This window comes from Procambarus clarkii, chromosome 45 (assembly GCF_040958095.1).
Source record: "Procambarus clarkii isolate CNS0578487 chromosome 45, FALCON_Pclarkii_2.0, whole genome shotgun sequence".
NCBI classification, from domain to species: Eukaryota; Metazoa; Arthropoda; class Malacostraca; order Decapoda; family Cambaridae; genus Procambarus; species Procambarus clarkii.
The window spans coordinates 5527936-5544191 of NC_091194.1; the positions used below are offsets into that span (position 1 = coordinate 5527936).

Here is a 16256-nt window from a genome sequence, read left to right on the forward strand (position 1 = left end):
TATACAACTTGTATATAAAAGCTTACCTATTTGTGCAAACATGCGTTTTGTTTTTGTTTTATTTAGGCCTATGGCCGGTGCCTTTGTCCCGGTGGGCTGTGTGGCGCCAGTTGGGCACTCTTATTACATGTCACGACACCTACGTCGCTTTTGCAGTGGAGTTAACCACTTCGTTAAAAATGCGACGTAATTCTGGCAATTAAAGCACCGTTATACTGGCGCTTTCAGTTCATAGGCCTCGGTAGGTTAGGTGGCGTCCAGCACAGTTGACCAACACCCACCTGCAGCACCCACCTGCAGCACCCACCTGCAGCACCCACCTGCAGCACCCACCTACAGCACCCACCTGCAGCACCCACCTGCAGCACCCACCTGCAGCACCCACCTACAGCACCCACCTGCAGCACCCACCTGCAGCACCCACCTGCAGCACCCACCTACAGCACCCACCTGCAGCACCCACCTACAGCACCCACCTGCAGCACCCACCTGCAGCACCCACCTGCAGCACCCACCTACAGCACCCACCTGCAGCACCCACCTACAGCACCCACCTGCAGCACCCACCTACAGCACCCACCTGCAGCACCAACCTGCAGCACCCACCTGCAGCACCCACCTGCAGCACCCACCTACAGCACCCACCTGCAGCACCCACCTACAGCACCCACCTGCAGCACCCACCTGCAGCACCCACCTGCAGCACCCACCTGCAGCACCCACCTACAGCACCCACCTGCAGCACCCACCTGCAGCACCCACCTGCCGCACCCACCTGCAGCACCCACCTACAGCACCAACCTGCAGCACCCACCTGCAGCACCCACCTGCAGCACCCACCTGCAGCACCCACCTGCAGCACCCACCTGCAGCACCCACCTGCAGCACCCACCTACAGCACCAACCTGCAGCACCCACCTACAGCACCCACCTGCAGCACCCACCTGCAGCACCCACCTGCAGCACCCACCTACAGCACCAACCTGCAGCACCCACCTGCAGCACCCACCTACAGCACCCACCTGCAGCACCCACCTACAGCACCCACCTGCAGCACCCACCTGCAGCACCCACCTGCAGCACCCACCTGCAGCACCCACCTGCAGCACCCACCTGCAGCACCCACCTGCAGCACTATGTACCACTGCACTATGTACCACTGCACTATGTACCACTGCACTATGTACCACTGCACTATGTACCACTGCACTATGTACCACTGCACTATGTACCACTGCACTATGTACCACTGCACTATGTACCACTGCACTATGTACCACTGCACTATGTACCACTGCACTATGTACCACTGCACTATGCACCACTGCACTATGCACCACTGCACTATGTACCACTGCACTATGTACCACTGCACTATGTACCACTGCACTATGTACCACTGCACTATGCACCACTGCACTATGCACCACTGCACTATGTACCACTGCACTATGTACCACTGCACTATGCACCACTGCACTATGTACCACTGCACTATGTACCACTGCACTATGCACCACTGCACTATGTACCACTGCACTATGTACCACTGCACTATGCACCACTGCACTATGCACCACTGCACTATGTACCACTGCACTATGTACCACTGCACTATGCACCACTGCACTATGTACCACTGCACTATGTACCACTGCACTATGCACCACTGCACTATGTACCACTGCACTATGTACCACTGCACTATGCACCACTGCACTATGTACCACTGCACTATGTACCACTGCACTATGCACCACTGCACTATGTACCACTGCACTATGCACCACTGCACTATGTACCACTGCACTATGTACCACTGCACTATGCACCACTACGGTACCACTGTACCCTAGGGTCAGTGTACCGTAGATCTTGTGAAGGAACCTTCCCCCTCCCCCCCCCCCCAGGAGATCCATGAACCCCTGGAAGGAGGGAGGGTGGGGGGGGGGGGGGGGTTAGGAAGGGGGGAGAGGGGTGAGAGAGGAAGGGGGTGAAAGAGAGGTTAGAGGGGATGATAGAAGGATAGTGTAGGTCGGTTGATTGGGTAAGAGGGGGTGGAAGAGAGGGAAGGGAGAGAGAGAGAGAGAGGTGAGAGAAGGGTGAGAGAGTTCACTTCTCACTTGCTTCCTGCAGCGGTGGACGACCCCAGACTAACGACCCCCCCCCCCCACTCCCGCCAAGGCCCCCCCCCCTTCAACTCAACCCCTCCCAAATCGACATTCACAGAGAGAGAGAGAGAGAGAGAGAGAGAGAGAGAGAGAGACATACAGATAGGCACACAGAATGTGTGCGTGTGTATGTGTATATACTATACATATGGGAGTGCGTGTGTGTGTGTACGAGCGACAGATTATCTACCTATGTATGTGTACATGTATGATAAGTATGTATATATGTGTGTGTGTGTAACACTTAAAGCCGATCGAGCTAGGAATGCATGGTAGTTTGGGGGGGGGGACATCATTATGGATACGACAAACAAGCTGTCTTGGTACATCAATTGATTGATTGATGGATACATCATCAATTGATTGATTGATGGATACATCATCAATTGATTGATGGATGCACCTGTCAGAAATATGCACAACCATGTATAATTGATGGATTGAGTGAGACCACAGTCAAAGTTGGTCGTTACAACAGCTCTTCTCTCTACTATACATACATACACATACATACATACAATGATACATGCATACACACATCCATACATGGCTTCTTTGATATATACTTATTAAACATTGCTCTCAGAGTTTATCTAACAGTAATACAACTTTTTATGGTATGTATACCCGAGGCCCTCTGTGATGGTATATGTATACACGTGGCACTGTGATGGCATGTATACACGTGGCACTGTGATGGCATGTATACACGTGTCACTGTGAGGACATGTCTACACGTGGTACTGTGAGGGCATGTATACATGTGACACTGATAGCATGTATATACATGACACGGTGATGGAATGCATACATTCGCAAGGTGGCACTTTGTGATGTGACACATACATGAGCCACTCTATGATGGTGTATATAGTCCTTTAGCACTCAGTGATGGTCTGTATACACAGTGTATACATATATATTTTGTATGGTCCGAAACTACCTACCAGGTCCCAAGGCTACACCATTACCATCCCATTGTGGCGTCCCAAATTCTTGAGCAAGGTTCCCGTTGATCTCAAGGTCACGGACCCTGCAGGGAGCGCGGCCCACCCTGGGCCACCCCCTTCACACAGGGGGTGGCCCGGGGTGGCCAGAGTGCTCCCCACGCCACACAGGTGTGTGGGGGAAGAGATCATGTGGCACTCCAGGGGCACCACTTGAGTGCCAAAGCCCACCAGAGTGCCAGAGCTACCCCGCCTCTCTCGCATCACCTCATAAAAAACAACTTCGAATCAACCGTATAAAAAGTTTTGAATCAACCGTAAAAAAAAAAGATAAAAAGGTTTGAATCGCTCGCACACGCTATCCAGTCTTCTTTAAATAGCGTAGGTGTGCTTAGGGTGCGTATCACTTCCGCTATTCTACGTAGACGCCAGGATTGATCTATCATGTACGCATCATGCTTACGATACCTGTACATCTTTCCTCAATCATGGCGGCTTTGTTTACATTTATCAAACAGTGCATGAGCTCCGAAGCACTTAAACGAGGTTGTTTATAACAATAATAACCTCGGGTTGTGGAGTTTCCGAGCTCATAATCCACTGAAAATATGTAAACAAAGCCGCTACGACTAAGGAAAGACGTACAGGTTTGTTAAGTGGTTAGATAAAAGCTTAATGACTGGGGGCCGGGGCTACGTAGCAACTGTGATAGGGGGGATGGGGTAGGGGTAGCCTAGCACGGGCCCAGTAGAGGCAGGCGGGAGTAACGGGACGAGGCTACGCTTAGATCAGTGACATCAACACCCCAGCCACCTCTACCCATGCAAAATGGGGACGCAACAGTCTGCTGGAATTGGTGGTTAGGTTTCCCGTAATAGACACTGATGTATACATGCGTGTATTTACTATTTGTGTCTGCAGAATCGAGCTATTTAGCTCTTGGATCCCGCCTTTCTAATCAATCTATTTGTTCACTATTGTGGCTACTACATATATCTATCTCTAACACACACACACACACACACACACACACACACGCACACATCCCCAGGAAGCAGCCCGTAGTAGCAATCTATCCCTCCAGGAACCTATTTACTGCTAGGTGAATAGGGCCATCAGGGTGAAATATACTTTGCCATTTGCTTCCGCCTCCGCCGGAAATCGAACCCGGGCCATTAGGACTATGACCCCCGAGCGCTGTCCACTAAGCCGTGTGGCCCGTGTGTGTGTGTGTGTGTGTGTGTGTGTGTGTGTGTGTGTGTGTGTGTGTGAGTGTGTGTGTGTGTGTGTGAGTGTGAGTGTGAGTGTGTGTGTGTGTGTGTGTGTGTGTGTGTGTGTGTGTGTGTGTGTGTGTGTGTGTGTGTGTGTGTGTGTGTGTGTGTGAGTGTGAGTGTGTGTGTGTGTGAGTGTGAGTGTGAGTGTGAGTGTGAGTGTGTGTGTGTGTGTGTGTGTGTGTGTGTGTGTGTGTGTGTGTGTGTGTGTGTGAGTGTGTGAGTGTGTGAGTGTGTGAGTGTGTGAGTGTGTGTGTGTGTGTGTGTGTGTGTGTGTGTGTGTGTGTGTGTGTGTGTGTGTGTGTGTGTGTGTGTGTGTGTGTGTGTGTGTGTGTGTGTGAGTGAGTGTGCGTGTGCGCGCGCTAGCAGGCGTGTTTCCAAGCACATTCACCCGCGGTACGATGACCACGTGTACTCAGGTATGTGTACTTACAGAGCGAGGCTCAGCTCCTGGGCCCGGGCTTTCCCTCCTTGGAAGCCTACTACAATGGGTCCCCGATCCTTTTAACACTCATACTCTCCCGAGAATGTATGGAATGAACCCTAACCTAACCTTTAATCTTATCTAAAGATGGGATATCTTACATAGAATGAATTCATCTCAATTTCCACCCAGACACAGAGCTCTTCTGCCCCTCTAATCGCTCGGTGTTGGGATGGTTATACAACGGAGTCTCTTCCTTCATCGGTCCTGTCATGTTCATGTTAAAATGGTGGACGGAGGTGGCTTCTACTGCCTCTGCGTCAATATTTTTACGTTTTCCCTGATATTCTTGGATTAAAAGATAATTTTCTCGTATCCTTAAGATTCGTGTGTGTTTCCCATTTTATTGCTATTGAGATCATTTCCTACTTTTCCATCCTGTTATATTCGCAAAATATTTGGTATATCTTTATCATGTCTCCTCTATCACTTGTCAGGTTATGTCTTCAGGTCCTTCAATTGCAGGATTGTACCCAGTCATTATATGTCCTTGAAATGCACCAGGAATAGGATGCATCCTTAAGGTTCACATCATGGTATTCTCACTTTGACCCTCTGTTCCCTACCAGTTAGTCCAACTACTTGGGCTGGACGGTAGAGCGACGGTCACGCTTCATGCAGGTCGGCGTTCAATCCCCGACCGTCCAAGTGGATGGGCACCATTCCCTCCCCCCTTCCCATCCCAAATCCTTATCCTGACCCCTTAATTCCCAGTGCTATATAGTCGTAATGGCTTGACCCTTTCCCCAAGTTACAGCCCCGCTCCTGTGCCAGGTAAGTCCACAACGGGCTCACCATAGCCCGTGCTACTTGTAACTTTTTGTTCCAAGTAGCGAATCTTAAACAACAACAACAACCCTTTCCCCACTTACGGGCTCACCATAGCCCGTGCTACATGGACACTTCGTCCTGAGTGGCTAAATGTATAACAACAACAATCCTTTGCCCCTGATAATTCCCTCCCTCCCTACCAGTTAGGGACACTCTCGGAAAGTTCTCTGATCTCACGCTCCTGGCGCCTGTTTCTAAGATTTGCATTGTATCTTGTTCTTGGAACTTTGTCAAGCAGTTTATGGCACTCTAAAAAAGATAACACGCTAGTGCTTCCATAAAAAGATAACACGCTGGTGCTTCCATAAAAAATATAACACCCGCTGGTGCTTCCATAAAGATATAACACGCTGGTGCTTCCATAAAAAGATAACACGCTGGTGCTTCCATAAAAAATATAACACCCGCTGGTGCTTCCATAAAAAATATAACACACGCTGGTGCTTCCATAAAGATATAACACGCTGGTGCAGATACTCGTCATCTGCATATAGATACTATTTCCTCAGATTTGTGGGTCAAATTTTTTATTTGTCCCACCTTACGTGCAATCGTGCAGAGCCTGACTTAGCAACTATGTTATGACCACTGCACATCGTCTGCACGAAGCTCTCATTGCTTCCTTCAGCCGTAGTGGACTTTGGTATGCAAGTCTCTACATTCCTGCACTACTTGCAGCACCATCTGCAGTGTCATCGCCTGATCATTTAACTAATCCTACGTAACTTGGCGTCCAAGAGCTTGGTACTCAGGGACTCTGGTACTGTCTGGTATTTATCATACACGACAATTGAGGAAAGTGCAGAAAGTCTATTGGTCCATACGAGGCAGCTGCTATTGGTCCATACGAGGCAGCTGCTATTGGTCCATACGAGGCTACTCCTATTGGTTCATACGAGGCAGCTGTTATTGGTCCATACGAGGCAGCTCCTATTGGTCCATACGAGGCAGCACCTATTGGTCCATACGAGGCAGCTGTTATTGGTCCATACGAGGCAGCTCCTATTGGTCCATACGAGGCAGCTCCTATTGGTCCATACGAGGCAGCTGTTATTGGTCCATACGAGGCAGCTCCTATTGGTCCATACGAGGCAGCTCCTATTGGTCCATACGAGGCAGCTCCCATTGGCCCATACGAGGTGGCTCTTATTTATACACAAACAAACACATTAACACACATGTCTAACCAACGCTTGAAACAACCCAGTGATCCCCCGTCTATTATGTCACCCGGTAATCTGTTCCACAACAACCCTGTTTACAAACCAGTATTTACCCAGGTCTTTCCAGAATCTGAACTTATCCAGTAAATATCTTATTATGCAATACACTTTACGATCACACGGGGAACTTTCTCTCGGTGTATAGACAACGTCAGTAATATGGGGTACTAGGTGGTCACGCCTTAAGAGTAACGCAGGCCTGCACGCTCCCCTGAGTGACGTAAGCCACGTTGACCACGCCCTGAGTGACGGGTGAGTGACAGCTTGCACCGGAAAGAAGGACAGGAGGAGGAGGGGGGGGGGGGGGGGTAGGCGTGAGGGAGGTGAGAATGGGGCGGGGGGTAGGCGTGAGGGAGGTGAGAATGGGGGGGGGTGAGGAGGGGATGAGAATGGAGGCGTGAGGTGAGGAATGTGAGGGGCGGGGTGAGGGGAGGGGTGAGGGGGCGGGGTGAGGGGCGGGGTGAGGGGCGGGGTGAGGGGCGGGGTGAGGGGGCGGGGTGAGGGGGCGGGGTGAGGGGGGCGGGGTGAGGGGCGGGGTGAAGGGCGGGGTGAGGGGCGGGGTGGGGTGAGGGGGGCGGGGTGAGGGGGGCGGGGTGAGGGGCGGAGTGAGGGGGCGGGGTGAGGGGCGGGGTGAGGGGGCGGAGTGAGGGGGGCGGGGTGAGGGGCGGGGTGAGGCAGCAGGTGAGGGGCGGGGTGAGGGGGCAGAGTGAGGGGGCGGGGTGAGGCAGCAGGTGAGGGGCGGGGTGAGGGGCGGGGTGAGGGGGGCGGGGTGAGGGGCGGGGTGAGGGGCGGGGTGAGGGGGCGGGGTGAGGGGGCGGGGTGAGGCAGCAGGTGAGGTAGGAGAGTATATGTGTCGAGCAACCCCCCCTCCCCCCCTCCCCCAGAGCTCAGGGTTCAACACTCTATCACGCCCTCTCAGCGTCTCTGTGTTTCTTTACGTCTGTCACTCTCTACGTCTGTCACTCTCTACGTCTGTCACTCTCTACGTCTGTCACTCTCTACGTCTGTCCCTCTCTACGTCTGTCCCTCTCTACGTCTGTCACTCTCTACGTCTGTCACTCTCTACGTCTGTCCCTCTCTACGTCTGTCTCTCTCTACGTCTGTCCCTCTCTACGTCTGTCTCTCTCTACGTCTGTCCCTCTCTACGTCTGTCTCTCTCTACGTCTGTCCCTCTCTACGTCTGTCCCTCTCTACGTCTGTCACTCTCTACGTCTGTCACTCTCTACGTCTGTCCCTCTCTACGTCTGTCTCTCTCTACGTCTGTCCCTATCTACGTCTGTCTCTCTCTACGTCTGTCACTCTCTACGTCTGTCCCTCTCTACGTCTGCCACTCTCTACGTCTGTCACTCTCTACGTCTGTCCCTCTCTACGTCTGTCACTCTCTACGTCTGTCCCTCTCTACGTCTGTCCCTCTCTACGTCTGTCACTCTCTACGTCTGTCACTCTCTACGTCTGTCCCTCTCTACGTCTGTCACTCTCTACGTCTGTCACTCTCTACGTCTGTCACTCTCTACGTCTGTCACTCTCTACGTCTGTCCCTCTCTACGTCTGTCTCTCTCTACGTCTGTCACTCTCTACGTCTGTCTCTCTCTACGTCTGTCACTCTCTACGTCTGCCTCTCTACGTCTGTCACTCTCTACGTCTGTCACTCTCTACGTCTGCCACTCTCTACGTCTGTCACTCTCTACGTCTGTCACTCTCTACGTCTGTCACTCTCTACGTCTGTCACTCTCTACGTCTGTCACTCTCTACGTCTGTCTCTCTCTACGTCTGTCACTCTCTACGTCTGTCACTCTCTACGTCTGTCACTCTCTACGTCTGTCACTCTCTACGTCTGTCACTCTCTACGTCTGTCACTCTCTACGTCTGCCTCTCTCTCTACGTCTGCCTCTCTACGTCGTAGAGGGACAGACGGATAGAGGGGCCTCCAGAGATAGATTCTATTGACGTGTATCTGGAGATAGATTCGGTGTGGTCTATTCCAAGACTCTTTTTCCCTAGTCTCATCTTCATTACGCCGTACCTACACGCCTGTGTACGTGTGAGCAAGTGTGTGTACGTCTTCCTGTGTACATGTATGTGTGTGTGTGGACATTATGTATGTGCATGAAGCATACACTGTGTAGCATTTTGTTGTGTTCCTGGGGCCATATTTACGAAGCAGTTACGCAAACACTTACGAACCTGTACATATTCTCTCAATCTTTGGCGGCTTTGTTTACAATTATTAAACAGTTAATAAGCTCCGAATCACCAGGAGGCTGTTTATAACAATAACAATAGTTGATTTGGGAAGATTTTATACTTGTAAACTGTTTAATGGATGTAACCAGAGCCGTCAAAGATTGAGGAAAATGTATACACGTTTAACCCGTCCTCGACTCAAGTCCATTACATCCAGCGGTCGACCCCACAGACGCATTCATAAATTTTAATATGCTGTTCATTCAAAACGGGAATTTTCTCAAGTATAAATTAATATTATAATATATTAGCATATTGTGCATATGTAGGCCTAGGTTAAGTTAGGTATTTAGGTTCTGTTGGCGATTATTTGTATTTGTAGTACGTGGGTGAAGCATTTATAGCGTTGTGGTTCGAACAAAAGTCGTCAGTGAAGCACTTGTTCCGGAAGTGTTTGAACGTCATCAGTTGTGAGTCGTGTGTCAGCCCGTCCTCCAAGCAAAGATCCAAAAGTGATTCCATGCACCCGCCAAACCCCCTGTTTATGAATGAAAAGCGGTTTACACACGACTCAACTGCTAATGTTCGAACATATCCGGAACATATGCTTCACTGACGAATTTTGTTCGAAACACAACGTTATAAATGCTTCACCCACGTACTACAAATACAAATAATCGCCAACAGAACCTAAATACCTAACTTAACCTAGGCCTATATATGCACAATATGCTAATATATTATAATATTAATTTATACTTGAGAAAATTCCCGTTTTGAATGAACAGCATATTAAAATTTATGAATGCGTCTGTGGGGTCGACCGCTGGATGTAATGGACTTGAGTCGAGGACGGGTTGCGTGTGTACACCGTTTTTCATTCATAATCAGGGGGTTTGGTGGGTGGATGGAATCACTTTTGGGTCTTTGTTTGGAAGACGGGCTGAGTAAGAGGTAGTTACCGAGTACTGACGACTCCAGAGTACAGAACATGACTGTTATTACCCACAATGCTCTTGTGGTCAGGCTGGTGATGTATCTTTACTCATTTATTTTCCAAAACATTTGAGATAGATTTATTGCCTGTTACCCTAGCGAGCGGTACCTCTTGACTGACTGTGTCTCTTGACTGACTGTGTCTCTTGACTGACTGTGTCTCTTGACTGACGGTGCCTCTTGACTGACTGTGTCTCTTGACTGACTGTGTCTCTTGACTGACGGTGCCTCTTGACTGACTGTGCCTCTTGACTGACGGTGCCTCTTGACTGACTGTGTCTCTTGACTGACGGTGCCTCTTGACTGACTGTGTCTCTTGACTGACGGTGCCTCTTGACTGACTGTGTCTCTTGACTGACAGCGCCTCTTGACTGACTGTGTCTCTTGACTGACGGTGCCTCTTGACTGGCTGTGTCTCTTGACTGACGGTGCCTCTTGACTGACGGTGCCTCTTGACTGCCGGTGCCTCTTGACTGGCTGTGTCTCTTGACTGACGGTGCCTCTTGACTGACTGTGTCTCTTGACTGACGGTGCCTCTTGACTGACTGTGTCTCTTGACTGACGGTGCCTCTTGACTGACTGTGTCTCTTGACTGACGGTGCCTCTTGACTGACAGTGCCTCTTGACTGACTGCGCCTCTTGACTGCCGGTGCCTCTTGACTGACAGTGCCTCTTGACTGACTGTGCCTCTTGACTGACGGTGCCTCTTGACTGACTGTGCCTCTTGACTGACAGCGCCTCTTGACTGACGGTGCCTCTTGACTGACTGCGCCTCTTGACTGCCGCTGCCCTCCCACCGTACCCATCATACCCCAAGACGTCCGACAAGGTCTTGACGGTGTGTGTAATCATCTTGGAGGAGCCGGCAGCGAGCCAGGGGGGGGGGGGGAGACGGGTGGCCCTCTTCCCATTATGGAGCATCACGGCTCGGAGTCAGATTCACGAAGCAGTACTTACGCCAGTACTTACGAACGTGTATACATCTTTCCTCAATATTTGACGACTTTGGTTACATCCATTAAACAGTTTACAAGCATAAAATCTTCCCAAATCAACAGTTGTTATTGTTATAAACAGCCTCCTGCTGCTTCGGAGCTCATTAACTGTTTAATAATTGTAAACAAAGCCGCCAAAGATTGAGAAAAGATATACAGGTTCGTAAGTGCTTGCGTAACTGCTTCGTGAATCTGAACTCCCGGGTACTTTCAAGACTTCTGTAATATGTCTGAGGCAAAGGTCAAAGCCAGCGTCTTGATCACGGCTAATAAGACGATCCTGCAGTGCAAGGAATTCCTCAAGAAGTTCATTAACAAGAAGAAGGTGGCTTGGAACAGCTCATTGATGCAGCGGCTGCCTAGGTAATCACCAAGCCGAAAATTATGAGGTTTTTGAGAATGGACGTCAAACCCGTCAAAACCGTCAAAAAAAAAAAACGTCAAAAAAGAGCCGTCAAAACACATAAGCCTTGATGGTCATCATGATGGCTGTCAGAACACGCGAGTGTCCTGTGCCACACCTGCCACACCTGCCACACTGACCGTCCAACAATCCCTCCCCCGTAATTACTCATAACTGTCAAATACATCATTTTGTGAGGGATTTGACTGACGGGTCAAGGGTCCATTGACCCGAGGTGATGTCGTCATAAATACACTCCTTCTGTATGCTGTATTGCGTGTATTTACTCCTGGACCGGGGGCTGGCAGACACGCCAGGCTACACACCTGCTTATGTCGCTGACAGTGGCAGTGTTGGAAGTACACACCTGCTGGCTGGCAGTACCAACACCACACCTGCTGGCAGTACCAACACCACACCTGCTGGCAGTACCAACACCACACCTGCTGGCTGGCAGTACCAACACCACACCTGCTGGCAGTACCAACACCACACCTGCTGGCTGGCAGTACCAACACCACACCTGCTGGCAGTACCAACACCACACCTGCTGGCAGCACCAACACCACACCTGCTGGCAGTACCAACACCACACCTGCTGGCAGTACCAACACCACACCTGCTGGCAGTACCAACACCACACCTGCTGGCAGCACCAACACCACACCTGCTGGCAGTACCAACACCACACCTGCTGGCAGTACCAACACCACACCTGCTGGCAGTACCAACACCACACCTGCTGGCAGTACCAACACCACACCTGCTGGCAGTACCAACACCACACCTTCTGGCTGGCAGTACCAACACCACACCTTCTGGCTGGCAGTACCAACACCACACCTGCTGGCAGTACCAACACCACACCTGCTGGCAGTACCAACACCACACCTGCTGGCAGTACCAACACCACACCTGCTGGCAGTACCAACACCACACCTGCTGGCAGTACCAACACCACACCTGCTGGCAGTACCAACACCACACCTGCTGGCAGTACCAACACCACACCTGAGTAATAGAATAATGCACCAGGTGGCCACACAAGAATAAGTCAGAGGGTGGCCACACTATAGAGGCCTCATGTGGTCACGAGGGAAGGAGGCCGCAGGTGGCCACACGCTGCTCCAGGTGGCCACACAAGAGTAAGGCAGGTGGCCACACTATAGAGGCCTCATGTGGCCACGGGGGAAGGAGGCCGCAGGTGGCCACACGCTGCTCCAGGTGGCCACACCGGGCCACCTGGAGAGGCCACTGAACTGCATGACTTATAATACCATGTTGTGCTTGCTTGGTCGCGTGTGGCCACGGAGGGAACGTGGACATCCACATGCATAGTGCCACCTCCTCCACACACCCTGGCATTCTTGGCGCTCCCTCCTGGCCCTCCCCCCCCTCTCCCAGGGCCACATGATGCCCCAGGGCCACGGGCCCCCCCTCCCCCAGGGCCACGGGGCCCCCCTCCCCCAGGGCCACCTGCTGCCCCAGTGCCACTAGGACCCCCTACCCAGTGCCACCCCCACAGTGCCAGGGCTCACGCTAGCTACTGTGTGAGGTCACAAGGTCCTTGTGGTTACCTATCAGTATTCATCTATAAGTGACTACGGGGGAGTGAGCTCTAGCTCTTCATGCCCCGCCTACCAGCCTTGTTGTACACGTTGTGTTATAATTTAACTGTTCTGACGTTTAAATTATTTGTCGAGTCTGGTCTTAAAGTTGTGGCTGGAGGTGGCTTCCACAACTTCCTCCTTCAGGACGTGTTGACCAGCCGTACAGGGTACAGGGTACAGGGTACAGGGTACAAGGTACAGGGTACAGGGTACAGGGTACAAGGTACAGGGTACAGGGTGTTTCCTGACATTCCTTCCGCTCAAGTGAGCTTCCAGCCTCCACCTGTGTCTTCTTGTCCTATTTTCTCTCAGTTTAAAGAGGCTGTCCTTGGCCACCTTGTCTATCCCCTCAGTATCTTGTGTATGTGGTGGTGTATTGTGGTGTGTATGATGTCGTGAAACACACACACACACACACACACACACACACACACACACACACACACACACACACACACACACACACACACACACACACACACACATAACTAGCAAGATAAAATAACGAGGAATAGGCAGGACAGAGAAGGTTGGGCAGACTGCATATGGCTGACCACCAGTACCCAGCACTGGTGGTCAACACCACCAGTACCCAGCACTGGTGGTCAACAACACCAGTACCCAGCACTGGTGGTCAACAACACCAGTACCCAGCACTGGTGGTCAACAACACCAGTACCCAGCACTGGTGGTCAACAACACCAGTACCCAGCACTGGTGGTCAACAACACCAGTACCCAGCACTGGTGGTCAACAACACCAGTACCCAGCACTGGTGGTCAACAACACCAGTACCCAGCACTGGTGGCCAACAACTGCAGTGCCCTTAAATTACCACAAGAAAAATAAGTGAAAACGAGTCACTGCCTTCAACTTGCAATGGTCGGAAGGCACACAGAAAGAACCCCTGTGGCACTGTGCCACACGGGTTAAGAGTACATGTTCGACCATCCAAGTATAACTAACATGAACACACATACGGGAGATATTGATAACATCCGGCCCCCTTTCCTCAGGCCAGCGGGCCGGATGGCTCAGTGTCCGTCTGCAGACTCCAAAATGGCCCTCATGGCCCTCATGGCCCTCACAATCTTCCCGCAGTGCCAGAACACGTCTTAGGAGATGGAGAGAGGAAGATTAAAACTGTACCGATAATTATGAGGAGGAAAGTAAGGTAAGGTAAGGAAGGTAAGTGCCACAGGGGTTGTCCTGGCCCACAGCCACCACTGCCAGTGCCACAGGGGTTGTCCTGGCCCACAGCCACCACTGCCAGTGCCACAGGGGTTGTCCTGGCCCACAGCCACCACTGCCAGTGCCACAGTGGTTGTCCTGGCCCACAGCCACTACTGCCAGTGCCACAGGGGTTGTCCTGGCCCACAGCCACCACTGCCAGTGCCACAGGGGTTGTCCTGGCCCACAGCCACCACTGCCAGTGCCACAGGGGTTGTCCTGGCCCACAGCCACCACTGCCAGTGCCACAGTGGTTGTCCTGGCCCACAGCCACCACTGCCAGTGCCACAGGGGTTGTCCTGGCCCACAGCCACCACTGCCAGTGCCACAGGGGTTGTCCTGGCCCACAGCCACCACTGCCAGTGCCACAGGGGTTGTCCTGGCCCACAGCCACCACTGCCAGTGCCACAGGGGTTGTCCTGGCCCACAGCCACCACTGCCAGTGCCACAGGGGTTGTCCTGGCCCACAGCCACCACTGCCAGTGCCACAGGGGTTGTCCTGGCCCACAGCCACCACTGCCAGTGCCACAGGGGTTGTCCTGGCCCACAGCCACCACTGCCAGTGTCACAGAGGTTGTCCTGGCCCACAGCCACCACTGCCAGTGCCACAGGGGTTGTCCTGGCCCACAGCCACCACTGCCAGTGCCACAGGGGTTGTCCTGGCCCACAGCCACCACTGCCAGTGCCACAGGGGTTGTCCTGGCCCACAGCCACCACTGCCAGTGCCACAGGGGTTGTCCTGGCCCACAGCCACCACTGTCAGTGCCACAGGGGTTGTCCTGGCCCACAGCCACCACTGTCAGTGCCACAGGGGTTGTCCTGGCCCACAGCCACCACTGTCAGTGCCACAGGGGTTGTCCTGGCCCACAGCCACCACTGCCAGTGCCACAGGGGTTGTCCTGGCCCACAGCCACCACTGTCAGTGTCACAGGGGTTGTCCTGGCCCACAGCCACCACTGTCAGTGCCACAGGGGTTGTCCTGGGCCACAGCCACCACTGCCAGTGCCAAAGAGGTTGTCCTGGGCCACAGCCACCACTGCCAGTGCCACAGGGGTTGTCCTGGCCCACAGCCACCACTGTCAGTGTCACAGGGGTTGTCCTGGCCCACAGCCACCACTACCAGTGCCACAGGGGTTGTCCTGGGCCACAGCCACCACTGCCAGTGCCACAGAGGTTGTCCTGGGCCACAGCCACCACTGCCAGTGTCACAGGGGTTGTCCTGGCCCACAGCCACCACTGTCAGTGCCACAGGGGTTGTCCTGGGCCACAGCCACCACTGTCAGTGCCACAGGGGTTGTCCTGGGCCACAGCCACCACTGTCAGTGCCACAGGGGTTGTCCTGGGCCACAGCCACCAGTGCCAGTGCCACAGAGGTTGTCCTGGCCCACAACCACCACTGTCAGTGCCACAGGGGTTGTCCTGGCCCACAGCCACCACTGTCAGTGCCACAGGGGTTGTCCTGGGCCACAGCCACCACTGTCAGTGCCACAGGGGTTGTCCTGGGCCACAGCCACCAGTGCCAGTGCCACAGAGGTTGTCCTGGCCCACAGCCACCACTGTCAGTGCCACAGGGGTTGTCCTGGGCCACAGCCACCACTGTCAGTGCCACAGGGGTTGTCCTGGGCCACAGCCACCAGTGCCAGTGTCACAGGGGTTGTCCTGGGCCACAGCCACCACTGCCAGTGCCACAGAGGTTGTCCTGGGCCACAGCCACCACTGTCAGTGCCACAGAGGTTGTCCTGGCCCACAGCCACCACTGTCAGTGCCACAGGGGTTGTCCTGGCCCACAGCCACCAGTGCAAGTGTCACAGGGGTTGTCCTGGGCCACAGCCACCACTGCCAGTGCCACAGAGGTTGTCCTGGGCCACAGCCACCACTGTCAGTGCCACAGGGGTTGTCCTGGGCCACAGC

General features: G+C 53.0%; 2 protein-coding genes across 2 annotated transcripts in view; both read right to left on the reverse strand.

Annotated features, from left to right (window-relative positions):
* The window catches only part of LOC138350404 (trichohyalin-like), a 31335-nt gene extending 20376 nt beyond the window's left edge, over positions 1–10959 (reverse strand). The window contains exon 1 of the mRNA XM_069301032.1: positions 10202–10959. Coding sequence (XP_069157133.1) covers positions 10202–10959 — 758 coding nt within the window. The remainder of the gene's footprint in view (positions 1–10201) is intronic.
* Positions 1–16256, reverse strand: part of LOC123769820 (serine/threonine-protein phosphatase 6 regulatory ankyrin repeat subunit C) — a 125051-nt gene that overhangs the window by 77050 nt on the left and 31745 nt on the right. The gene's annotated exons all lie outside the window — the stretch shown is intronic.